Source organism: Cupressus sempervirens, chromosome 4, assembly GCF_028749045.1.
Source record: "Cupressus sempervirens isolate cs-2001-9-10 chromosome 4, ASM2874904v1, whole genome shotgun sequence".
Classification (NCBI taxonomy): Eukaryota; Viridiplantae; Streptophyta; class Pinopsida; order Cupressales; family Cupressaceae; genus Cupressus; species Cupressus sempervirens.
In genome coordinates, this window is record NC_143121.1 from 512515148 (window position 1) to 512542085 (window position 26938).

A 26938-nucleotide genomic window follows, 5' to 3' on the forward strand; every position below is an offset into this window, starting at 1 on the left:
TTAATACTATGGGTTAATTAACTGAAACTAAATAACAGAAGCAAAATAGCTGAAAGCCAAACACAAATAAACAATAACAGAGATATACCCAAGAAACTCGAATGCGGGAAAAACCTGCAAAAGTTGGATCTTCTATTCAGCTTAACAGCTAACTTTCTCTCAAAGTCTAATGGAATCCAATACAAAACAAGTTTGCTACTGCAATCTTATATATATAGAGCCCAACTGTTTTAGTTAGCTTGCAAGAAAAGGATGTTTTCTTGCCCTTTTTGGCTTTAAATCATTATAAAATCACTTCTTGTTTTTCTCAAACTCACAAACTTAGAAATATTCTTTTAAAGAATAGAAAACAAAGCTTTTGCTAAATATCTAACTCAAGTTGCTTTAAAGCAACTCCACTCCACCTTCCAAGCTAAACAACAAAAAACTATCATCTACAAATGGGAGGAATTGAATGGTAGAAACTAGTGAGACTTATTGTAGAAACTAGGCAACCGTATGATCCTCTCTATTCTCAAGGATTTGATCTGGTTGTTTTTATTGTGTTTTCTGAATATGCTTTTATGAATGGGTGAGTAAGACTCAGAAATCCTTTTGTTCTGTTTGAAATTTCTGCCCTGCAAACCTTGACATTGGATTCTAGGAACCAAGTTTTGTGTTCTCCAGGGTTTTCTACAGATTGTGAGTAGTTTTTAGTATATTCCAATGGTATTACTATTTTTGATTGTACCATATAATCTGATGGCAATCTATTATAAACATCACAAGACAAGATTTTTTGGTAATCATTTACTTTCAAATCATGACAATTCTTTGAATGATCATCATATATTATTTAATTGCAGTTCTCTTTTACTTATCAAATCTCTAAGCTGCTGCTTATCATGTTCATTTTAACAAATGCACAATCATGGATACATTTGCACTTTGTTTTCCTACATTGCAGCATTAAATCAACATCATCTGTATGTAGAAGTTATGCTTCTGAGCCTGAAGACACCCCAATGTGAATCAATTATTTGTGGTCTCTAATAGAATAAAAAAAATATGTAACCACAAATTTTCTATCAGTTGAATTGAAGCTCATGTTATTGCTGAAGATATATCATAACTGTTTTGCATTTCAGAATTTTTTTTTAACACATCCTTACTGGACTAAAAGGCTCTTTATAAGTACTTGAGACATCCAAGTTTTTCCAATATTACTAATTTTCCATGGCACAATGCTTTTGTAGCTTTCATTTCAGATGTGGACCAAACAAATGCAGGAGACGTTGAATTCAAAGAAGCAGGGAGATGCTGCTTTTCGAGGAAAAGATTTTGTGACTGCAATTGACTGCTATTCTCAGGTGCCATACTCCTTTTGCTTCTACTATATCTACTTCTACTTATTTCTTTGCAAGTAGCTTGATTATCAATTGATCAAGTGAAATCCCTATACTTCACCAATTTATCATGTCAGCAATAAAGCATTTCCACTTTCAGCACAGCACTTTCACATGGCAACTTGCCATTATTATATCAAAACAAATTTTTGAATCAGAACATTCAATAATCTAGAAACTGATCACTCAGATAGAAATCTTGCTTCTGACTCTATTCTCTGTTTTTAGTTTCTTTTAAATACTGCTACACGTAGAATTGTGAATCACTGAAATTATTTTGCTCAGTGCACATTAATCCAGACTATTGGCATTTCTTTTTCATTGTATTATTTCTAATGGAAAATCTTTACGGTGGTGTGCACCGATGTCGTATCAAGGAGTACACCCATTTATCAGCTCTGTTCACTAGCCACTTCCATTGCTAATGGATGTCCATAATACTTCTCGTATAGCTTGCAACTTAAAATGTTAATAATGGCTTCTATTGTTATCGTACCCAACATTGATGCACTTCCATTCAACAGAATTTCTATATAGAAAACTTTTTAAGTATACATGGGAACATATCCATACCGAGACCTTTCCTAGGCATGCCCATTTCTGTAATGCTTTTAGGAGATCCCACAAATATCCCCGGGTCATCCCCAGACTCAAAAAAACTAAAAGAAGAAACAGAAAAACTGAAGAATTGTGTGTAAAATGATACAAAGCAGGCCTGTAGAAAGGATCTTTTTATCCAAAATCATGACAAGAAAGCCACTATACAAGTAATAAAGGAGATGGGTGTTATCTTAAAAGCAAAGTTGCATGGAAATGGATTTGGATACAGTATTGAATATGGATACGGCCATTTTTTAAGGCCCTCAATATGGATACAGCTGGATACGACATTTATGAAAAACACATGCATATATATTTTAAACAATTTTTGAAGTTCTTAGAGGAAATTTTCATTACTTCAAAAGTAATAGAGACACATAAATGATAAATGCTACATAAGTAATTATAAGGTAATTTAACAGACTGCAAAATGCAGAAATAGTAGAGTTGCTGTCAAAGATAGCCCAAAGAATGGGTCGCTTAAATTGAAAGACATCTGATTTGTCTTTCTCATTTGGCACTATTGGAAAATCAAGATTTTTTGGGTAAGCATGGATAGAGTATTCAATATGTATCCTGACCATATTGGACGAATATCCAAATCGAATACAGAGATATATATGCCCAAGGAGGGACATAGAAGTATTTGGCTACTCAGCTTAAAAGTGAAAAGAACCTTAAGGCCGGATTTTCCATGGAAGAGACAAAAAATAGACTTTGGCAAGTGCAATGTCCCCATCTTTGCACTAATTATATAATAGCAATAAAACACTTATGGGGTCAAGGAGTGGCAGAGCTTGAGCACCTTAAGATATTTAGAAGGTAGTTATTAGTAAGCTGTACATCGCAAGTAGATAGTCCGAGTAATAAAGTACCTGGAAAATTGTGAACTCTTATAAAGAAGACTTTCCAATGGCATTAAGAGGTATGAGGATGAAACAAGTATGATGTTTAATATAGTTATCATGACAATCGAGGCTAATATTATTGATCAATATAATGACAGTAAGCATCCGATTACTTCAGGTTGATTAATGCTACTGATCATATACTATGACAAATCAAGACATACTCTCTTGGCACGTGGCACGATTAGAATGATTAATGATAAACCTTAGTTACCCTGGTTCGATTAAACACCCTCCTGACCAGGCCTGGGTTCGAGCTGTTCCCTGGTCCGGGCACAGTTCGCCCAGTGGTCAGGGTTCAAAATCTGACCTCCAGTTGAAACTTGTGTCTCTGCTGTTTGAACTTGGGCGAATTTGGCTGCCCAGAGCAAACCATTGTAGAACTTGTTCGAACTGGGCCACGCGGATGGCCAGAAAGTGCATTATTTTTGCAAATTTTATAATGTTTTGACTTAGTTTTACTTGAACTTGCTGTTATGAATCATGGTATAATTTTAATGTTTTGTATCTTTGATGTTGATCTTGAAATATATGATGGTATGATCACGATTCATGATGCTATGATTACATGAGTATGGTGTTTTTGTTGTTTAAATCAAATGATTTTATGACACTATTTGACATTCTAATTTTATCTTATGCTTCTAGGCTTCATAGATATGTATATATATAATTTTAAAAAATTTTTACATTTTTTTGTACGAAAGAACCCAAACCCCTTTCCAAAATTTTGTCATACCGGCGAACCAGTTCATCAAACTTGAACTTGAACCAGTAACTTAGTGATAAACCATCAAGTATGATGCAGATAGTTAACAAAGCAGTTTGATGGGAGTAATTGATGGCAGCAATTAAGATTGATAAGCATCACTAATGACAAGTGTTAGACTAGCATAGACAGCAACTATGCAAATAGTCTAATTGGTATGCTTTGTATAACCTGATTTATTATGGAGGCCAATTGGGAAGAGATGTGTCTTGTCAACATGATGAGGTTCAATCCCTTTGATTTGCAAGATATAAGATAGGCAATTAAATCCATTCCTTTCATCATCATTCAGAAAACCTTTGATTTTTTATTACATCCTATTTGGATACCTCGATTGAGCAATTTGGCCAAGTTTCAAAGATGCTTGCATAAATCTAAGGATCAGCTCATATTGTCAGATCAGAATCAACATCATTGATTATAGTTGTCAGATTATATATTGAGATTGGAAACAGCAACCCATTGCTAAAAGCGATATGCTCATGCTCATAGCTGCACATTCATATCGATATATCAGACATAGCAGCTTATTCATAATTGTAGTCATATCAACATATCAGACACAGCATTATGTAGTATTATTGCTATCATCAGAAGGAGGCTCATTGCATAAGTCACATCGATACATCAGGAAGAACAGAGATCTATATATATATGCAGATTGGAATATCTTATCTTCTCATAACCTGTCAAGATTAAATCAGAAACAGCAGCGACATTGCAGCCAATCAACCAAACTAGTAGTTGCAGGTTATATAATATTTGCTCATCATTTTTGATAGATAGAACTAATCATATTGCATATATCCAGTTGTCAAATTTGAGATAGAAATGATATTGTCATGTACATCCTATCAATTGTGTAGCATAAGCATTTATAAGTGGCATCATAGATTATCATTCTTGGTGTTAATTAAGACTTTGAGGAAAGGAGTCTCTTGCAACTGATTTTTGCAAGAAATTGTCTCAATTCCATAAGTTATCTAAAATGGGGACATTACAAGTGGTATCAGATTATTTTCTTTTTTGTGGTTATATAATATATTACATTGTTCCTAAGATGGGACATTACAAAAAAGACTTTAATCTGCAGTTTTTTAGGTGCATTTATTGATTCCACAATATTGAAAGATTGGGTGTAAGAAAATTTGCATATAAGATGGACAATATTTCATGTATTTTGTCTGGTCCATGTGAAAGGACTAAAATCTCTAAGATGGACACAAGTTTATTAAAAAGTAAGATTTAATCATAAAAAGCTGAAAAACTGTGTACTTTTGGGTTGAAAATGGCAGTGATTTACTTGCCGAATATCTTGGCACCAATTTTTAGAAGAACATGTGATTTTTTTTTTTAAATTCACAAAAATGCATAACTTTTTCAGCTTAAACTTTCAAAAAACTGTTCAAATGTAATATTAAACTTAAAAAGTGATTCATGGTGGAACACATTTGTTTAATGCTTTCTGCCTTTTTTCATGTTCAGAAAATAAAACTTCATTCAATCTTCCCATCGTGACGTGATTGTAGGTTCCCATTCAACTTCATCCTGTCTTCCCTTTAGCATGTGACTATAGGTCAGTGTTACCCAGGGATGCGTTTTCAATATAATTTGACTTGTCTCGGAAATGGGGTTCTACAATGGATTTTTTCCTCCACAGCAGGGGATGACAGTGGGATAGCTAAATATAAAATAGGGAAAATTTAAATTATATAGGGAAATTATAAATATTTATATGAAAACATGAATAAAAGCATGCTTTTATACATCATAGAACCTTAGCATATGGTGTTTGTGCAAATAATTTAAATTGAGAGTTCACATGAGAGTGGATGTAAAATAAATTATCAAAATTCAAGCATTAATTTTATGGGCAGCTAGGGGATGAGTTTTAAGAGGTTTCTAAGTTTTCGAGATGTCCCCATTTCCTGAACGGGTCAAGGGGTAGCTCCCCTAGCAGGGCTGAGGGACTAGCAGGGTTGAGGGGCAATGCCCCTACTGCCAAGACCAAATTAGCACCTTGAAAACCACATAAAATTCCATAGTGTGCATCATTTTCTTAAAATTTTAAAGATGCCAAAAACAGCAGTGATAAAGTCCAAAAATGTAGTTTCCAAATTTCTTCTTGACAAATCTCTTACTTGTGATATTGCTATCAGGATTTAACTTTGTAGTTTGGAGTCAAACTCATTGACCCATGCTTCATGAGTAATGATTCAACACGAATCCATCTCTCATGAGAATAAATGGAACACTTAACACCGTAGTCTGTAGTTAAGTGTGCTCAAGCTGGAGTAGTGTTCCATTTATTCTCATGAGAGATGGATTCGTGTTGAATCACTACTCATGAAGCATGGGTCAATGAGTTTGACTCAAAACTACACAGTTAAATCCTGATAGCAATATCGCAATTTGACTTGCTATGGAAATATCTCCTACTTATCAAATCTCTTACTTGTCAAACAAATTGCAAGAACTCAAGGAATTGCAGCTGTTGTAGGGAAGGGTAGTGTTGATGACACATGTAGCTTCTATTTGATGATTTTATTGAAATTTATGATCCACTCAGATTCTAGAAATGACTTTTGCATCTCAAACTGAATGTTTTTCGGGCTGCAAGGAAGAAATAAGTAAAAAAAGAAAGTTGTTTATGCTTTTTAAATGCTCAACCTTACATTGATGGTGGCTGAGTCAACTAGCTTAGATTTGGTGAGTCAAGTTGTGACTTGTGACAAGCGAGTCACACGCCTGACATGTCTGAGTTTGAGTCAAGGTTATTTTGACCCAACAACCTTGATTTGACTCGTGGGAGTTTGGGAACTATGTTAGGAAGAATCTTATTTATAAAAAGTAGAAAATGTAGTTAGAGAGTATATTGCACCGCTTAACCAAGCATACAAAAGTTCTCGACTATGCTTGTAAATTTGAAAAAATCTCTGCCTAACAAAATGCTTCTTGACATGGTAGGAATAGAATGAGATCAGCCCATGGATTATGAAGATATTGCTTTCATGGGCACATGGTAAGGGTCTCCGTTCTAAAAAACAGATGGACTAGCAACTTGCTAACAACAACTTGTTGATGTCAATTTTGGACCACTACATAACATATAGGAATTGAATACTTGATACGAAATATCAAACACTCAACCCTCTGTTGAAAAGTAAATACTCATGAAGAAATGAGAAAAACTCCAAGGTTCCTTACACCTGTGGATGCTAACTCAATTATATTAATGTGATTTGTTGGTTAATCACATAGGAAGGCTCATGTTATTCATTCAAGGATGTTGGAATTTTGTTGTGATGATGATGAAATCTAGCTTTGCAATGTATACTAGTGCCAAATGATGTTGATGGTGATGATGGAGGGAATGTCCACCAATGCTCTGATTTTCTAACCTTCTTCTTGAATGAACTCCAACTACTAAACTACTTGCTGCTTTACCTCTACTCCTATGAATGGAAAGATTAGCAAATGGATGGGGATCAAATCTGATGAAAGCTTACGAGCGGCTCTACCTCCATAGATGCAATGATTCAAGGGACAAAAAACTAGATTACCACACAAGGCTTCCTAGCAAGCCGCTAGGATGTTAGTGGCCTAGTTTATAGATCCCTATCAAACATCCACTAATATCACCATACAACTATCCATCTATTCTTACTCTTGCTTAACGACTTTCTTGAAATGAAATCTACGTTAACAACTTCAATGAAATTTAACTTTAACTATTGGAAGTAGAAATCGTGCACTAACACCAAGTGTCCCTAATCACCATGGAAGTCACAACAATGATAAAAGAAGCAATTTTGGTATTATCTTAAGCAACAATTTTCTTCAACCCTTTTTAATTGAGTATATAGGTGACAAAATTACAACCAACGATAGAGATTAAGAGGCAAAATCAACAATCTAGATCGAATCCTAGAAACCCTAATTAGTTTTGCCACCCTATCGGCCAATGAGAAGACGTCACCTCATCAATGGACTAATGAAACAAAAGGAAAAGTGGCAACCAATGAGAAGGCACCAAAATGGTAGCCAATCAAAATCAGACACCTATCCTACCCAAGAAGAAAGGAGAATTTGCCACTTGGGCTTGCATCAAATGATCTTCTAATATAACTCTACCCTTTTCTTTCATCTTCTTAGCCAAGGCAATGAACTTGGTTAGCCTGTCGTTAATTTCCTTCATGAGAGGGCAAGGCATGTGCTTCATCTTGAGCTCCGTTGAATTCATCACGTTGCTCGCTGCTTGTAATGTCTTCTCATGATCCTTCTCATATTCTTTCTCATATCCGATAAAGGCATTAAGGGAGGCAAGGGTGCCCAAATGCTTCTTCTTGATGGCAACCTTCCCCAACTCATCCAATCTCGATCCAAACTCTGTCTTATTGATGCTCCCCTCTTTGATATCTTCAAAATCAAGTGCAACCCCAACATCGCCCAACATGATTGAAATGAAGGTGTCAATGCCTGGGCTGTGATGTGCAATCTCATTCCCTATCTCTTAAAGTATCCTCAATCTGATGGTCAAGGCAACATACCAAGACTCCATTGTACTCATTCCTCCTTCATCCACCAACTTGGTTCTTTCCAAATGTCTCTCTGGTAGCCCAATAAATGCCCATAGCTTGGGAATGGCCAAGTCCTTGACTAGAAGGAAATCCTTCTACTCCCCTTCAAATGATCTGAATTTGTCTCTAATAGCCACCAATGACTTGAATGTCAAGATAGAGGAAGGCAAGAAATTTCGCCCATCTTGAATTATATCATTGATCCAATCTTTGATTTCGTGCAGTTGAGCTGATATCTCTTCTATGTTGCTCCCGCTGTTTTTTCGAAGGGCTGCTTGATGCAACTGTTGGATAAGCTGGCAATCTCTTCAATACTTGTTTTCGGCCTCCAACTTTACAAGCCTCTCGTTTTCCTTCCTCAACCTTTCTCTAATTGAAACCATGCCTTCCTGGATCTCCTCACATTCCATGTCATCCATGATTCTTCCCAAGTTATGCTCTACTATCTCATATTCTTGGGCTACAATCTCATCTAGTGCCTTGCTAACCTTTGGTATAGCAATTTGAACTTTTCGGTGACCCTCATCATCGCTTCTAATTACCTTTGCCACCATTTTTGCAATTTGTTTGTTTCTTGCTATTTTCCTTTGCCACTAACCCTTGAATATCTTCAATTCTTCGGACAGTCACCACCTCGCCTCTTGGCATAAGCATTTTCCTTAACCATAGTGGTGCAGTGCATCTCCTCAAATTTGGGTTCGGTTCGACTAGCAGAGCATCACCAACGGCCTTAGGCGCTTGGCCTACTTCCTCAATATCAATTGGCCTATCCTCTTCTTCACTAGTGACTGTCATATCATCTCCATGTTGGTTCTCCGAGAGAGGAGAGTATTCAGTACTATCACTGTAACCACTTGATTCCAAATTAGAGCTCACCTCTATTGCGACCCCTTGTCCACTTGTATTAACCTCTCGGCTCCTAGCCTCAATTATGCTCTCCCTTGACAGTGCTGCATAATGTCTCTTTGCTGGAGGCTCTTGATGTTCTTTACTTTTCTCACCCTCCAAATTTCTCTTCTTGCCCTTAACTGCTCCTTGTTGCCGGCTACTGCACCCACCATTTTGTCTGACTGACTCCATTGGACCTTCATTCTCTGGTTTCATCTTCTCATAAGTAATACGCACCTTCCGACTTTGTAACTGCCTTAACCTCTCATTATACCATGACTCAGTGTGTAAATCAATTGTCCTTGTAATTGCCTCTAAGTAAGGATCCTGATGATCATCCAATCCATTGAACCCAACTCTATTCCATCCACCATATCATAATCTTCTCTTAGCACATTTTCATCATCTTCAAGTTGATCGGGAATATCAAGGCCTTTTCATTTGATTTCCCTCATCATGCCCACTAACAATCTTGAGAAAGCTAGCTTCCTCACATGAACGTCATTCTATGCATTGGCCCAAAAATTTTCTATAGTAGGAATATGTTTGAATGTGTTTTCGTGAGATGCCTTGATAAGACCATTAGGATCGGATCCTTGTCTTGCTCTATACCATCCTAGATGATACCATTCTAACTTCTGCTTCGCAGCTGCAAAGGCGACAAGATTGGGGAAAGTAACATTGCCAATTCTAAATGAGAAGGTAATCCCTGTCTCACCTTTAAGTTTCATCATCTTGTCATAGTGCTCAAGTTGCCTAGCCAACTCCATCAAAATTATCCTGTCGGGTGGGTACCTTAGAAGTCTCTTGTGATAAACTATACTTCCTGCTACTCTGATATATGTGAATTGTGGAAATTGGATGAACCAACTCCCATACTTCTTAACTTTTGCTTCCGCTTCCAATGAGGGCCTCCTAGCAGGTGTCCCTTGTAATATCCTTATTGTCTTCATGGAAAAGGCGTCATAAAACATCTTATAATCTTTAGTGTTGTGCAAATGAAGTTGTGGATAGCACTCATGCACCAAACATTGCCCTGACCCATTGCCAATCACTCGTAAGGCCTTAAGTCCAGGATTTTCATACAGTCTCACAGTCAGATAGAAAAGATAGGATCCCATGTAGAATTGCTTTTGGTTTTGCACTGTCATTAGTTGCAACTCTAAATTTTCACTCATAATTCTAGCCCAATCAAATTTTCTCTTTCCATTTTCAATCTCATTGATAAAATAGTACATCTAGTTCTCAAATTGCATACCTTGAGCCACACCCATGATCCAGCTGGGAAGCACAATAAGATCGCCATATTCTGATTTGAAATTTGACTTGGTGAGCTTTGACGACTTGGTAATTCCCTTCTTGCCTTTGTGTAACCAATTTTGCTTTAGATGAATGAAGTAGGCCTCCTGATTATCCTGAAAGAACTTGGCCTCTTGATCCATCATTACCACTATCATGCCTCTATGTTGGGGAATATTAAATACTTCTTTGACCACTCGTCCACTGATGTTAGCCAACACTCTCTTCTCTTCATCAAAAATGATGGACTTGGTAACAATATCAAACTAGGATGCACACTCCATTACCAATTCCAGACAAGGCAAAGTAGGAGGGAAAGCCGTCGCATGTACAATTTCGTTCTTGTAGATCTTCTTCGCCATGGGGGATTGTCCTTTCCACAATCTATCCTTCAACTGTACCATGTTCACTGTGCCGATATTGGTATTACTAATTCGCCTCACTTTCGAGAAGAAGGTGGTCTTAGGCATCGTGTCTTCCTTGTCTTTTTTGGTATTCATTCCCTTTTGGTTCTTGTTTGCATTAACATCTACCATCCTAAACACTTATTTTTGCTTGTTCGTTCTAAATGATATGACTAACTTATCAATTTCCAACCTTCTTTCTATTGATGGAATCTAGCTTATTTCTCCTCTCCAAATCCTATCTCTACACTTATTCAATCTCCAAACTTCAATCCTAGGGGTGAGATTACCACTTATTTCTACCTCTTCGTTACCTTAGGGTGGACTACACTTATATTGCCCAACTTCAATCCTAGGGTGGTCTAGCTTATTTATGTCTCCAAGTGTCCTATCATGAAATCTACACTTATATCTCCCAACTTTAGCCTATCAATGGAAATGATGAAGTGGTGGATGAAAAGTGCAAGAAGAAGATAAGGGAAACGAACCAAGCAAGAACAAGGAATAAAATCCGCCTTTAAAACCAATCTTCACCTCTAAAAATGAATGAAATCTTACTATAAATCTGCCTTCTACCAATAATCGGGCCTCTTTAAATTCAGATCTGATCTCAGAAATTTCAATCCTCCTCCAAAATATGATGCCCTAGCAAATGAATGGCTTGCAAAATCTGCCTTAAATCAGAATTTTGACTTCCCAAACTCGCCTTCAAATGCAAAAATTAGACCTTAAATTGCTTTGCCTCTTCACAAAATAAAAATCACCATAGCTGGAGGAAGAATTCACTGCTAAAGATGGAAATCTTAGACCTCAAAAAAATCGCCCAACCTTGCAAAAATTGGATCTGCAACTCCAAAATCGCCTTAGGGCAGAAATCGCCCAACCAAGGAAGAAATCGCTGCCAAAAAATGGAAAATCTGACCCCAAAAATTTGTGCTAAGGAAGAATTCGCCCAGCTGGAGGAAAAATTCGCACAACCAAGGAAGAGGAGATGAAATGAATGAGGAAATAAGAGGGGGGAAGCCCCTCTTATATCCTTTTGTTGATCTCCAGAGTGGGGCTGACCTGCTTGGAGGGAAACAAAATTTAAGTTAAAACCCCCAAAGATGACCTAGTTTTAAATTAAACATGAAAATAACCAAGCCCCATAGTAAAATTGGCCCATTTAATTGCCAGTTTGATCCAGAATTGCAAAATAGAAATAAGCTAAACTTAGGAAATGTCAAAATTTTCATTTAACAACATTTTGGTAATTAAAATATCATTAAAATCAAATCTAGCAAGCCAAAATCAATTTTCAATTCCAAATTACCAATTTCCTTTAACATTTCTAAAGTCTTCTAGGCAAAACTTCAACCAAATTAATGAGATTTTGCACTTTAATCCAATTTCAAATTTTTAACATAATAAATCCTTTTCCTGGCGATCGAAATCCAAACTCTAAATTCAATTTCACTATCAAAATTTCGTTTCACCAAAAAAATTCAAGATTTTCCAAAACGACTAAATCTAACAAATTCATTTTGAAAATGCTCAAGCTTATACAATTATTTCAAATTTTCAAAAAGCCATCTAAGTCCAAAATTTGCAATTTTATCTTGCCAGATATTATTTTAACCATTGAAAAATGTTGTTGAATTCTGTTTGGCCTAAGGACAAAATTACATGTTCCAAAAAATCAAGTTTAGCATCAGGTGAAAATAAACCGAATCCCTCCTAGAGACCAAGACATCCAAGTTGTAAAATTACCAATTTGAAACCTTTGGACAACTCTGAAAATTCACTAAGGCAAACAAAGACTTACAAGACTCGCAAAAATTGCCAAGGCCTGCTCGAAAAAGGGGGGGAGCCCCAAAGTTTTGGGGCAATGGTGTGAAAACCTCACAACACAGCTAAACAAACAATCACTAGCAATTGATGGCTGAAGAAGACCTTGTTTTGCCCTTTACTTGTATCTGTTATGTTATATACATACATAGACAAACCAAAAGCACAGCTTAAGATAACATAAATCCTCATGAATGGCGTGATGCAGTATTCTAAGTCAAAAGTCAGAACAAACTATAGGCTACTATGTAGGGACTCTAGTGTAGTGTCATTACTTGTCTTGTAGTAGCCTAATTAGTAGCATTGAGTCTTCATTCCAACTCACTTGAGAGGCAGATGGACCAGCAACCTGCTAACAGCAGCTAAACAAACAATCACTAGCAATTGATGGCCGAAGAAGACCTTATTTTGCCCTTTACTTGTATCTGTTATGTTATATACATACTGAATGGCAATGAAAGCTCAAATGGGAACAACCAAGTTTTGCTAAGTTGAATGACAACTCAGCTGGATTTTCAATTGAGCTCTAACTTTATGTAATATGGCTATTTAATGAATATGGTAAATGCCCTATCATGTGAATAATTAAAATTTTCTGTGTTTATAGATTTTCTTACTTTTGAATTGTCTTTCACTACTATCCCCCCAAAAAGGCCTGTACCATGCCATTCCCAAAAACTCGTCCCCTTGTTTCCTGCTGTCTGTCTTGAAAACGCTGTCTGAATTATATAGTATATTAAAGCCTCTTCATTATAATTATATATTAATTATTCTCTATCATAAACTATTGCAAACATTGAACTCTTAACTAAGTCACTTCTGTTGATGTAATTGCTGCCAATTATTTGCTATCATATCTCTTCGAATTGGTATTATTTAGGTTCAAATTCACTCAACCCGTTACTGCTCTTTTATTAATCGCTCTCTTTGTCTAATTATTAGACACAATTCTTTACTGTTGCCGCTGCTTTCTTCATTATTGTGATTTCTATACATATGTGTGTTCATTCCAAGGGAGTCTTCTCATTACTAATGATATTTCCTAATTCTGTTGTAGCAGGTATAAGGGAACCAAGTCTGACATTGTTCTGACATCTTCTGTGGGTTGTCTACTTGAGGAATTGACTTCCTTTAGGAGAAATGAATTTTGCTTTTTAATATTTTCATAGAATATTTGGTTGGTGAACAATAATTGACTTAGTTGCCGATTCAGTTTCAGGGTCGGATTTGGGTTTGAGAATCCGATTCGTGGATTTGTGATTTTTTATTTTTCCCATTTTGATTCATGAGGATTCGTAAGTACACACACACACACACATATATGCATTATATATATTGATTCCAAGTTTGGCCTGTGGGTCCTTGGGGATTTGTGATGGATTTGTGCGGATACACATGGATTCGTGCAGGGTCCAGAGTTGACCCTATGGATTTGTCCGGATTTGTGAATCCAGACAATTCTAGACCCCGTATGAATCCGGCACGAACTGGTTCACATCCAGACCCAGTACAGACCCATATCCAGTTTGGGTCCTAGATGCGCAAATCCAGTAACTAGGAAGAGATGTGATCAGTTGTTTGCAAGGCATGACTTTTTGAAAGAAGCATGTCTTAGAAGATATATAAATATTGATTGGAAATGTAGGAACGAAAAAGGAGAAAAGGGATTAGAAAAGAAATAAAAAACTCTTTGTAGGGAAGAGGAGGAAGGAATTAAAGCATATGTATTTCTGGCTGCTAAGCATCAATGAATTGATATTTATATATTAAAATAACCTTTTAATTCTACCAAGGATACAATTATTACACACACACACATGTATGTATGTATGTATATGTTTGATAATAACAAATAAAATGAGAAATATGTATGCAACATTTCATATGTGAATATACATATACATAATGCACAAGATTTTTGTGTGCGCGTGTGCACATGTGGACTGAGTACTGACAATAATACTTGTGTTAGATCAAACTTTTGAATTCATTCAATAATGTATCAGGGAAATGCTGAAACCTAAAACTATGATAAAAGAAGTGATGAATATGTGTGTGTGTGTGTGTGTGTGTAACATCTTTGTATTGCTTTAGTAATTAAGAAAGAAGGCTGAAGCAATTCATGGAATGATGGTCTAAATCCCAAAAAGATAGTTCCCAAAATAGGGTAGGGATCAGCAACCCTGAGCACCTTGCAGGCATAGTCCCAAGATAGGATAAGAGATTGGATCTATAAACTTTGAGGCAATCTATCAAGTGGCCTCTAAGCGCCTTGGATTGTATTCAAACTTCCTTTCTCACAAAGTAATATCGGATCAAGCTTAGCAACAAGAAATATAGATAGCATATGAAATTAACTTTTATATATATATATATATATATATATATATATATATATATATATATATATATATATATATATATATATATATATATATATATATTTTACTTAATATGAAATACGAGTGAATGATTGTCCCTACTTGTATCATATATTTATGGAAATCAATAGAAATTAATTTAAATAGTAATTGAATTTAAACTACCAAGGGACATTACATCGAGTTACAGTAAATGGTTATGGATTAATCATGTTTCGGGAATTGTTTCATTACTTGATTCAGTTTCACATGCCAAAACTTTATGTATATTTTAAGAGTTTTAAGATGTTAAATATGCTCTCGAATGAGTTATTTTCGCGTGTGAATCTTATAACCAGCGGCATTGATGCAGGCTTTGTAATTAAGCTAGCAAATGGATTGGAAAGTTGAGAGTTCCATTTCCAATTGATAAGCCAACTGTACTAAATTGTATCATACTAGTGATAGATTCACCAAATCTTGTGAAGGCCATGCTCCAAATCTCTCATGAAAACCTACAGTTTAAAATCAAGAGGGTGGTTGCCTTGTTTGAATTCCATAAATTGACAAATTTGTAGAGTACATGGAACTCTTTTTGCTTGACTTGCTTTCTTTTTCAAATAATGATAATCTAAAGTTTGAGGAGTACAACTTGTAATTCTGAGTGGTCTCCAGATTCTCTATGTCATGCCCCCACCTAATCACTATTGATTGTGGCATACATAGCTGCCCATTTCCAGCAACCAGGCAATTAAAAAGGGGTCACATGAAATACAAAAAAGTAGATCTAGCTAAAATAATAAATGAAAAGTATACTATATTTTCAAGAGCAATGATGGTGTAAGAATTGTTGTGACTCTTTTTAAACAGTGTTACATGGGGACTCATGCCCCCCTCCCAAACCTCGGAGTACCTGTCCCCGAGACGTCCCCGCACTGAGTACTCACGTACTCACGTACCCAAGTACCCCCACCTCCGCCATTCCGCAACCATGCTGCTGCTAGTATGGGGACTTGGATTTCTATTTGACTTTTGTTTTTTGAATGTTACTATTGGGTATGTAATATGTTACTATTGTTGAATGTTCAATGGTTCTAGTTCATGTTGCAATTTGGCTATGTTCAAGTATTTTAATTTGGTATGTGCTACTGAAACATCATTTCATAACAAGCATTTCAAGTTCTATATGTATACTATACAACACTCTTGCCTGCCTTGTCCTCCCCTTGCCATCGTCCCTTGGCCGTCCTGAAAATGAGGCTCATTTTCCCCCCATCCCGGAAACTCGTTCCGACGTCCTGCCATTTTGATGTACCCCAGTACTAGGGTAATGTTGTTTTTAAATGAAATATATGGAATATCATTCCGTGAGAAGAAGAGATCAATTGTGGAAAAATATACTATATTTAGTTATCACTTCTTAGAGGAGTATAAAACATGACACTCATAGTCTCACTGTAATGTCCCCATTTAGGGACTTAATAAGAATCAATCTCTATGAGATGTCTGTGATTTCCATCTACTGCATTACCACACACTACAGTGCACTATATCATACATCCGTCACTGAGACGTAATTCATGATTGCATACTCGTAATTATTCATTTCTCTCTCACTCCATAAACTGCATTTACAATATGAATTTCCTTGCATCACCCCATATTTCATGAGTGATTCATTTATTTGCATTTCATAATTAAACTCAATTCTTTATCATTCCATAAACTGCATGTCAATACATTCCTCGCATCATCCCATATTTCATAAGTGCACTTACATCTTGCTATGGGATCGGATAATTTTCTTAATTGTTTAGGATAAATATGAGAACCGATTATTATATTATTCAAGAAACCTTGTGTACAAGTACGATTCAAGCATAACAAGTGGTTAAGGTAATTAACTAAGTCAATTATGATTCGGTTTGGGATACATCTATTCATTGTGTATTACCATTCATGTTACACAAGTATATCATGAGGATTGACACATTCTCTGAAGGCATGATTGAAGATATTTTATATTATATATTCCTTATTGGATTGTCTCATATTGAGCATCAACCGTATAGGATATTCTCAGGTTGCAAGTTTAAATTGCCCAATCGGAGGCGATCATTTGCAGGCTTATATTGTAATATTGGAAACAAGATTACATATCTTTATTGCACAAGTGAAAGGTAATATCCAGACACAACAATTATCATGCTGGAGGCAATAACCTTATTGGTTCTGCATATTGTTAAAGAATATATCAGACACAAGAATTTCAGCATTGTAAGCAATTGAGTCTCTTGTTAAGAGATCACAAAAGTTATACCTTGTCATCGAATTGAGAGATTGCAAGGATTACTTGTACTCACCCATCATAATTGCATCATAGCATTGTTATATCAGATACAGCAAAAGACTGTTCATTTTTATTGCATTACAGCGAACTTCATAAGCTAGGCATTGTTTGTAGTACAAGTCTATAAATACATCAGATTGTAGATTTATCTTCCATTACTTGCCTGTAAACGTATATCTATCTGATATGGTAAGGATGAGATATTGAGAAGCAAACCTTTACAAGATAGATTGGATTTCATTGTCATCTTCCATCACTTGCTTAGTAAACATCTAATTGACATGGTAAATGAAGGATTGTAGAATAATAGTTTCAGTGGTCTGGAATTGCATTACTCTGAGTATGAAACTCTCATGATTATACAATTAAAGACAAAAACTCTTAATTGCTATTGCCAAGTTAGGGATGAAACCTCTGATTCAGGGAGATCTGAAAGCACTTCAAAAGTGGAAATGCAAAGAGGAAATCATCATAGTTCGAAGGAGAATCAGAGCAGAAAATCAAGATATGATCTCTTTTCAGTATTATGTCATAAATTATTAACCTCAATTTTATAATGAAGTCATAATTTGAATCATATTTATAAATTAATGCCATTATCATTTTGAGATAGGATTATTGTTGAGGGAAAAAATTATAATCAACCCCCAATCCCACTTCCGTTCATGCTCCTGCTTCTGTTTCTCCAACTCATTGTAAACATGAACAGTCCTCTGGAGATTTATGGCAGTGGGTAAACCTTAATCGAAGTTGGATTAGACTCAATACAATAAATAAGTAGCAACTCCAACATGAATAGTTATTAAGACCAAGAATTGAATAGTATGCAAATGCTGTCTCAAATTTGCAAATATATAAAAAAGGTATTGTTGATACATGAGTGCAGGAGATTGCAAGAGGGCAGGGGGGTGGCGGGTAAGGTACCCTTCTTGTGAGTTCTGGTTAAGAATTAGCAACGAAAATCTTCTTTATAACTTATATTTGTGTTAAGAAATTAGCATATCTTGCTGTATTCATATTAGAGGGCATTGAAAAAAATCTGTATGCTTAGCCCACCTTGTTGGCGGCCCTCCCATATTATTCTTTAGGGATATAGACCGGCTCCCCGTCAGTAATTACGGCTCCGCCCCCAAGGCTTAGCCCACCTTGTTGGCGGCCCTATCCCTACCTCATGATGAGCCACCTCATGAGCCGGGCCGGTTTATACCACTCACCGGGAGGGCACTGCCATATCATGAGCCGGTATGGACCTTTTTAAGGTACCCTTCTTGTGAGTTCTGGTTAAGAATTAACAATGAAAATCTTCTTTACAACTTATACTTGTGTTAAGAAATTAGCATATCTTGCTGTATTCATATTAGAGGGCATTGAAAAAAATCTGTATTCATAAAATTCAATTTCTGGGCAACTTCGTTGTTGGAAATGAAATGCTTATATGTTTTAGGCACATTCAAATTCTTTTTCAGTTAAATTGATCCAAATATATTTTCACAAATATAAAGTTGACTGAACAATCAACTTGAATACATTATGAAAATTGATTTTCTAATGCTTTGGGCTGAGGAAGGTTCTTTATTAGTTGTTTGTCATAACATTTATCTTAAAAAATATTTTGATAAATGAGAAGTCACAGATGACATTTTTGTATATTAGCATCATTCTATCATTTTAGTATTTATATTTGGAAAATCAAGGGCCTAAACAAAGTAGTACACTTATTTGAATCGACATGGATTGTATAATTCATGAAAATTGTTTTGTACTAATTTGAAGGGTGTCAATACATAACATGAAATACAATTGGAACAAATTATTTTTGTTTTAAATTTTTATCCTATTTGTAAAATTTTTTATTTTTTGTTGGAAATTTTGCTTGCATAAATGTTTTGAACTCTTTAAGGAAAACTGTTAATGGTTAAAAGAATTACCCAGCTAAAGTTGAGTCATCGAGGTTGGTCTGCTTTGGAAGTCATTTTTAAAAAAAGAATTAATAAGACTGTTGGAAATTGAGTTATTAGATAGTTTAAGTCCATTCAAAATCATTGGTTTTCTTGATATACAAATGTTTTCTCAAATTTAGAATTGGTTAATTGATCAACTTGCAATATTATTTAAATTGATTTTCTGTATATCAGGATCATTCTATCGTTTAAATATTCTTAGTTGGAAAAGCAAGGGTTTATAAAGTTTTACTTGTGAACCCAGCCAGTAGAACTAATTGTGGCTTATTTCCTTCTTGAAACCTGATGTTAATGCTTAATATTGTCGTTTTCAGTTCATTGAAGTTGGAACTATGGTATCGCCAACAGTACTTGCAAGACGTAGTTTATCTTATCTTCTGAGTGACATGGGACAAGAAGCTCTTGGCGATGCAATGCAAGCACAGGTTGTCTACCCAGATTGGCCAACAGCGTTTTATCTTCAAGCTGCTGCCCTTACTAGCCTTGGGATGACACGTGATGCACAAGAAATGCTGAGGGAGGGTGCAGCAATTGAAGCAAAGAGGCAAAGTACTGGATAAGGATGATGAACAGGATTAGAGTCATGATGTGATCGAAATCCTCGATTGTGTGTGCAGTGTATGAGCTGGAGGCATGTAGGTCAACAAGCTGCCTGCTTGCTTCCTAGTGATGCCGGCATCAATTCATCTTGATGGTTCTCCTATTTTCGAAGTCAATTTATTGATGCCAACCTAGTTGGCATTCTGGAGTCTTGTCTACGGCCATCAGGTGGTTTGTATAGAGCGAGTTTAAATACAGAAAACAAATGTTCTGGAACTGTGATGGTGTGAAGTTTGGCTGATGTTTTGAATGCTTTCTGTAAGTTTTATACCTTTTACCTGTGTATCAGAAGTTTATTAAAAAGTTGCCTTGCACTTGCTCAGATACATGCAAATTGCCAGCAACATAATTTCAAACTGTAACTTTCTAGAGAAGATTATTTATGTGAATAAAGGAGTCAAATTGTTTATTGAAAGCAAAACATGTATAAAAATTTGTAGCAAGTTAGAACGGCCAGCATGTAAAGAAAACATATGCGGATTTGATTTTTCATCTGTCAGATAACACTAATTTATCTGGTTTAAAATTAATACTATTTCATATATTTCTGTACTGATTCTTAAAAAAGCCGTATTGTGAAGGCAAAATGAAGCATGCACTTTGGCTTTGTTTTAATTGAAGGCTAATAGTTCACAGTCGTCAGGCATTCATTGAGCCCCGAATATTTATATTATGTGTGCTAGTTATTTGGATTTTTCTACTGCAATTGCCTCCTAAGAAGTTACTGACAATGTTTTGAACTTTAGACTGCTCACCAGTTCTTTATGGCTTTATTTTGTTCCTAGCTTATTTGTCCATTGTTGCTGGCAGAAATATTCGCTTGAAAACAATTTAGAGTGAATAAATATATTGGTTTATTATCTGCATGTTGACATTTTGATGTTGGATTTTATTTAAATGATTGATAAAGAAGAAGAAATTGGTATTCTAGCTTTTTAATTCCAAATTTGTGCTACATTAAACGTACAACCACTAATTTTTGAGGAAGATTGCGAATTTGCATGTGATGTTCTCGAGGCTGTAGAGCCTCTTAGGAAACCTTTCCTTTCACGAATTGCTTTTTACCCGAGCAACCTTTCATTTTGTGAGATCATCAAATCGCATGTTCTTTTTGCCCCCCTCAACACATCTCTTGACCCTCTAGGATGCACATGTGACAAACTTGTGGGTTAGCTTTTAGTGAAATCTGACGAATTTATTACAGATGATTCATCGTTCCTATTTGCGATTTATGGATACATCTGGTTTATTGAAAAGCCGAGATCACTCAACAACCATCTCTGATTCACAATCTGCCTCGGCTTGAGCAATTACAACTCTAAATATATTTTGCATCCTATATTTCAACAGCAGTTTTAAAATCAAGATTAAGTCCATCTCTTGCAATGCGATATGCAAACTGTCTACCTTGATCATTGGGTATATATATCCTTAAGACTTGTAGCCATCATTGTCCCTCACTAAGCACACGTATCCGTACCCATACTGATACTGATACGGATGCGATTTGGCGCGGATACTACACTCATTTGAGCACCCACTCATTTGTACCCTGATTTTCCAAACATGCGGGATACTTCTGATTACTTAAAAAATCTGATGTAAATCCTCTAAAACCTAATGTAAAAAAAAGTCAATAATGTCTTGTTTTCTTTTCGAATAAGTAATTTTTTTGTGTGATCTATTATTTTTTGATATTGGTTATATTTGCATATAATTGTTATTTCTGTAAGGGCTACACAGAGAGTGCCATAGATTTTAAATAATAATGATGTATTGCTGATGTAAAAACTTTTTCCATTATATTTTTTATTATACACTAAAATATTTGATAGGATAGTTTCATCTTTATTGTTCTATGCCTTGCAAAATAATTAAATTTGTTTATAGTGTTATTCAATTTAGGCCAAATTTGTTTATTTTCCATACACTTGTATATGAGTTATTTTGCATTTTGGAGTATCTCTTGGAAGTAATCGTGCGTTGAGTAAGGAGACCATCTAGAGATTTTATTCTAGAAATACAATCCTTGCCTCTTTATTTTATGCATGTTAATTGTTGCCTTATGTGCAAGTTCTTGTGATTATCTACTCTCCATATTTTATTTTTCTACCATCCATCTGTCACCTCATATATCTTTATGGTTATCTAAATATAAACTAAGACTATAGTGATAGTAACACTCTGATAATAAAATGTAAAATGTTTAAAATGATGATATGCAAAGATTTACAATAATTTTTTTTTTCTATATAGAAAAACATTTAATAAAATAATCGTTTCTTTATCTTTGCTTCTCTATATGAACAATATCATTTAATTTCTATAATGTATTTCTATCAATATTCTAAAAACAAATTAACATTAATATATAATCATTCTATCTTATATATCTCTATTAGTATTTCAAAAAAAAAAAGGTAATAATTCCAAGTCCAATATATCTAAAAAGATTTTTTTTTTCGACGATAAGGGGCTGACCAAAGTCAAGATTAATTATTATGTGTTGTAATTAATTATTATTATTTATAAGCTTGAGTATACTTGAAACCAAGACCTCCAAGATATTTTTATATCATGATCCAAATAGCTTTTTCCTCACTTTATGATTCTTCTCTATCTTCCCTCTTTATACGATATCCTTGTTTATCTGATAGCGTCCATTCTTTATCTTGAAAAGTTCTTCATACACTTGTTCTTGGCCAAGATCGTTGTTAGGATTTACTCTATTTAATAAATGATACCGAGAGGAAGGAGAAAAACAAATCCATGTATTATTATTTAATTTTATTCATTAAAAGAGAATACATAACAAAGAAAATTAATCCATCAATCTCTTATTGTTTGAAATGATTTCTATTGTGCAAAAAAAACACAAAGCTCGACAGTTAGAGTCTAATTTCCTTTTTACACTTTTAGGTAGGGGAAGACATGCCATATGATGTGGGAATGACCGAATATACTCCTTTGATCATAGTTGTTCTACTTGCTTTAGTTAACCATTTCCCTTTTCAACTTCCCATTTTTTAATCCATTTTTATTAAAATTGTATTCCAAGCATTACCCTCTCTAATGCCTTTTTCAAGTTGAATACCAATGTATTTGCATGAGAATGTTCCTTTTCTATGTCCCATTATTCTACAAATATCTCTTTCCACTTCCTCTTTGGTATTAATAAAGAGCTATGATTTGTTAGCGTTTACTTTTTGACCTGATGCTTTCATAAAATTATTTAGTATTTAATTAAAATTTTGAGCTTCTTCCAAAGTGAATTCTCTTGGTAGAATAGTGTCATCCACAAATTGTTGATGTGTTATTTTAGGGACCTAAGTGACCGTAATTCCTCTAATTTTCCTTTCAGTTTGAGCCTTTATTATGGCTCTATCAAAAACTTGTGCCATGATAATGAAGATGAAAGGTGATATAGGTTTCCTTGTTCGATTCCTCTAGATATGCTAAAAAAGCCTTCGTGGTACCATTTATGAGAATGGAGATTTTTGGTGTCAAAATGCAGTTATATATTAAGTTGATCCATTGATGCAAGAGTCCAAAAGCTTTGAGTGTTTTGCATAAGAATCTTCAATCCACTTTATTATAGGCTTTTTGAATATCCAACTTCATTAGCATACAATTATTATTATTATTATCAATTATTTAAATTGATTTCTCTTTTAGAATGTAATATATAATTATATATAATCTTAAAATTAATTTACTAGTACATTTACTTTACTATATAGTAATAATTTTACATCCAATATATTTAAAAACACAAATTTATATACTATAATTAAACATTATCACCGAAATAAGAAGCATTTGTCCATCAATTTATACTTTACAAAATATAATGTATAATAATATAAGAAACCGAAGTTGGTTGTCTTACTAATAAAAAAGTCTTGAAGGATAGGCAAAGATTATAAATAATACAAGATCAACACCAACACATAGAGTAATCTTTCCTAAAGCAACTCATATATAAATTGTATGATTTCATTGTAATTTGATTTAAATATACTCCTATACACACCTAAATATGTGTGTTTTCCATATAAGAATTAGTATAACTTGTTGTCATCTTCCTAATATAATTTCATGTAAGACTTTCAAACTAGTTTAGAAAAATAAGATTGTTTTAATAAAACATTGAGAATTCAATTTGAAGCACTAGACGATTCATTGTTTTACCTTAGCTTGGATTAATTTCTTGGTCCCCATTAGTTAGAGTTAGAAACAAGTTATTTTTTTTTTCTTCTTTTAGTTATTGAATTTTATTTTAGGAAACCAAATTAATTTTGACCACTCGAAAGGTAAAAAATTAGTGTTTTGTACCTAAATTTTTAGGTCTTTTTTTCTTCTCCTACAATTTGGATATCTATCCGTCAATTTGAACATGAGATTTTCTCTAATTTCTGTTGTCACTACTTTTATGGGTCATGTTTGCACTCTCTCCAAATGTAGTATAATTTCTAACTCTCTTGAAAGAATCCTTGATCATAAATTTTACATTAGATGTAGTATCCTCCTCTTGAATGGTAAAGCACCTATCACACTCTTCACTCATGCTCTCAAAAAATATGCTATTGAAATATCTGCCCAAGAAAGAAAAAAACAATTAGTGAATGCATTGAATAAATTCTTATTTCTCAAATTGAAAAATTTGGAGGCTATATGCACAATGCTTGTTATCTTACTAATGCTGGAAATGAATTAAGCATTTTGTACATTGGAATGAATAGATATAGGAGCCTATAACCCCACACATGATGGAATTATTATTTCTTCTTCTTTTTTCTTTTATAAAATCGAGATTGTAATACTACAACTTTAATAACACAATACTTCATTGAAGTATAGAATCTAGAATATAAGGAAAGTGGTAAGAAATTGCATTTCCAAATAAATGAAATTCTATATGAAAATTTGATTACAAAAGCTCATAGCTTGAACCAAACAGGAATAGGAGAAACACCCATTAGAAATGACCACAAATATAGAAGCTAGAAACAATTATAGTAGAAACTCAATGAACATGAATAGAAACCTCAAAAGAGATGGAATTATTGACATCGTACATAGTGGCACCACAAGTGACAAAAGCACAAGCACAACTAGTACTCAAGACTAAAGGAAAATAAAAACATAAAAGAGCCCACAATATACGAGGGTCTTCTCACAGGAAAAGATAGAAGCCTAACCAAGATCTTTGAAAAGAGAAAAGAGACAAATCCTTCACATTGCTAAAACAAGAAGCCTCATCAAATAAAATAGGGCACTTGGAATTCTAAAAAAACCACAATAGCTAAAAAAACATAAAAACTATGGATCCAACTCAAGCCATGATAAACAAGGAGAGAATCTTAGTTTGATAATAATAATAATAATAATAAATGCCTCTTGAAATTAATGGTATCAAATCCAACTGCTTTCTATATTTAGCCATAGCCTCACAAAATTCCTAACACATCTTCAAAGATTAAATTGAGAAACAACACCATATAAAAATTGTTGAAGCCCAAATGCATTACCACAAAAAGGAACCATTGAACAAAAAGGAGGGGGCAAGTATTGTACAAAACACCATTATAGACCTTATATCATGTTCTTCACCTTCTTTAGCATTTGAAACCCTAATTATTCATTCACTCCCACTTCTCATCATTCATATTTTATCACAACTTCATAGTTTTTTTTGATTGAGTGACAATAGGTTTTGAAGGGACCCTAAAACCCGATGCAAAGTAGGTTTTAAATAGAGGGACCTGAAATCCACTATGAAAGATATATAATATGCTCTACAAAGACATACAAAAAAAAGGATAAAACATGATAGAGATAAAGAAGGGGGTGCCAAATAACTCACAACCCCCACAAACACAAGTTGGTGATCAAGAAAAGGATAAACACTAAATCAAATGACCACCCACAAAAAAGAAGAAGCAACGCTTGTGGGATCTAAGGGTCATTTCAAAAGGAGGGATTATTTCAATGTTTTCCTTTGACCATAATCCATCCATCTCTGACCTTGGCCACCTTAGAATGCCAAGCCAATGAATCTACATATATTAAAACCAACAATGACAAGGATAGTAGGCTCACCTAAAGAGGCCAAGCCAACACCAACAATGATAGGTATAATAGGCTTACCAAGGGGAGTAGAGCCAACATCAACATAGGACACAACATTTCTTGTTGTAGTAGGGGCAACAATCTCCTTAGGAGTAGGAGGAGTAGTAGTAACAACAACACTAGTAGAGTTAACTAAAATACTATTAGCAAAGACAATATACCCACCTTGAGTTTCACCATTAGACATAGCAAAAATACCTTCCAAAAAGGTAACACCCTTAGTGGAGCCGAGAGGACACTTACCATCATGGGCCAATGTTGTAGTCATTAGCATGCCTATCTAAATGGGAGGGAGGGTGGCTTAAAAACTGTGTAATGATCATTAGAATCACCTTTCCACCATGAGCAAGACTTTTTCAATTTAGACTTCCCTAACCCACAATTAGCTACGACATGACCTGTCTTGAAACACTTTTTGCATTTGAAAGGGATTCCCTCATAGTCTAGAGGATGGATCCAAGAGCCCTTAGAGACTTGAGATCAATCTCTCTAGGTAAACCCTTAGAAGCATCAATATCAACAAGAATGCAAGCAAAGGTAGATTGGAGCATATTCGATGAGTCCTCATCAATTATCAAGAAGTCACCAAGAACATCATTGACTTTTTCCAGGATAAGATCCACCCAAAGATGAAGAGGGAGGTAGGGTTTTTGAACCCAAATTGTAACCCTGCTTAAGGTTTTCAAAGACGGGTTAAAATTTGTGTGCCATGGCTTCATCATCAGAGGAAAGTGATTTTCCCAGGTAAAAAAATGCTTGCAAGGGACAATCTATCTATCCAAAACCCTCTCAAACTTAGTTTCAAAAAACCCTTTGGCTAAAGGGAAGATGTGAACTATATTTGAAATAAAAGGCTTCCAATGACTAATGATGGT

At 34.8% G+C, this 26938-nt stretch overlaps 1 protein-coding gene across 1 annotated transcript in view; it reads left to right on the forward strand.

The window, feature by feature from the left end:
* The window catches only part of LOC149562183 (serine/threonine-protein kinase BSK5-like), a 69011-nt gene extending 48528 nt beyond the window's left edge, over positions 1–20483 (forward strand). The window contains exons 8-9 of the mRNA XM_089825729.1: positions 1236–1349; positions 19646–20483. Coding sequence (XP_089681855.1) covers positions 1236–1349; positions 19646–19891 — 360 coding nt within the window. The 3' untranslated portion in view covers positions 19892–20483. The remainder of the gene's footprint in view (positions 1–1235; positions 1350–19645) is intronic.
* Positions 20484–26938: the final 6455 nt, after the last annotated feature.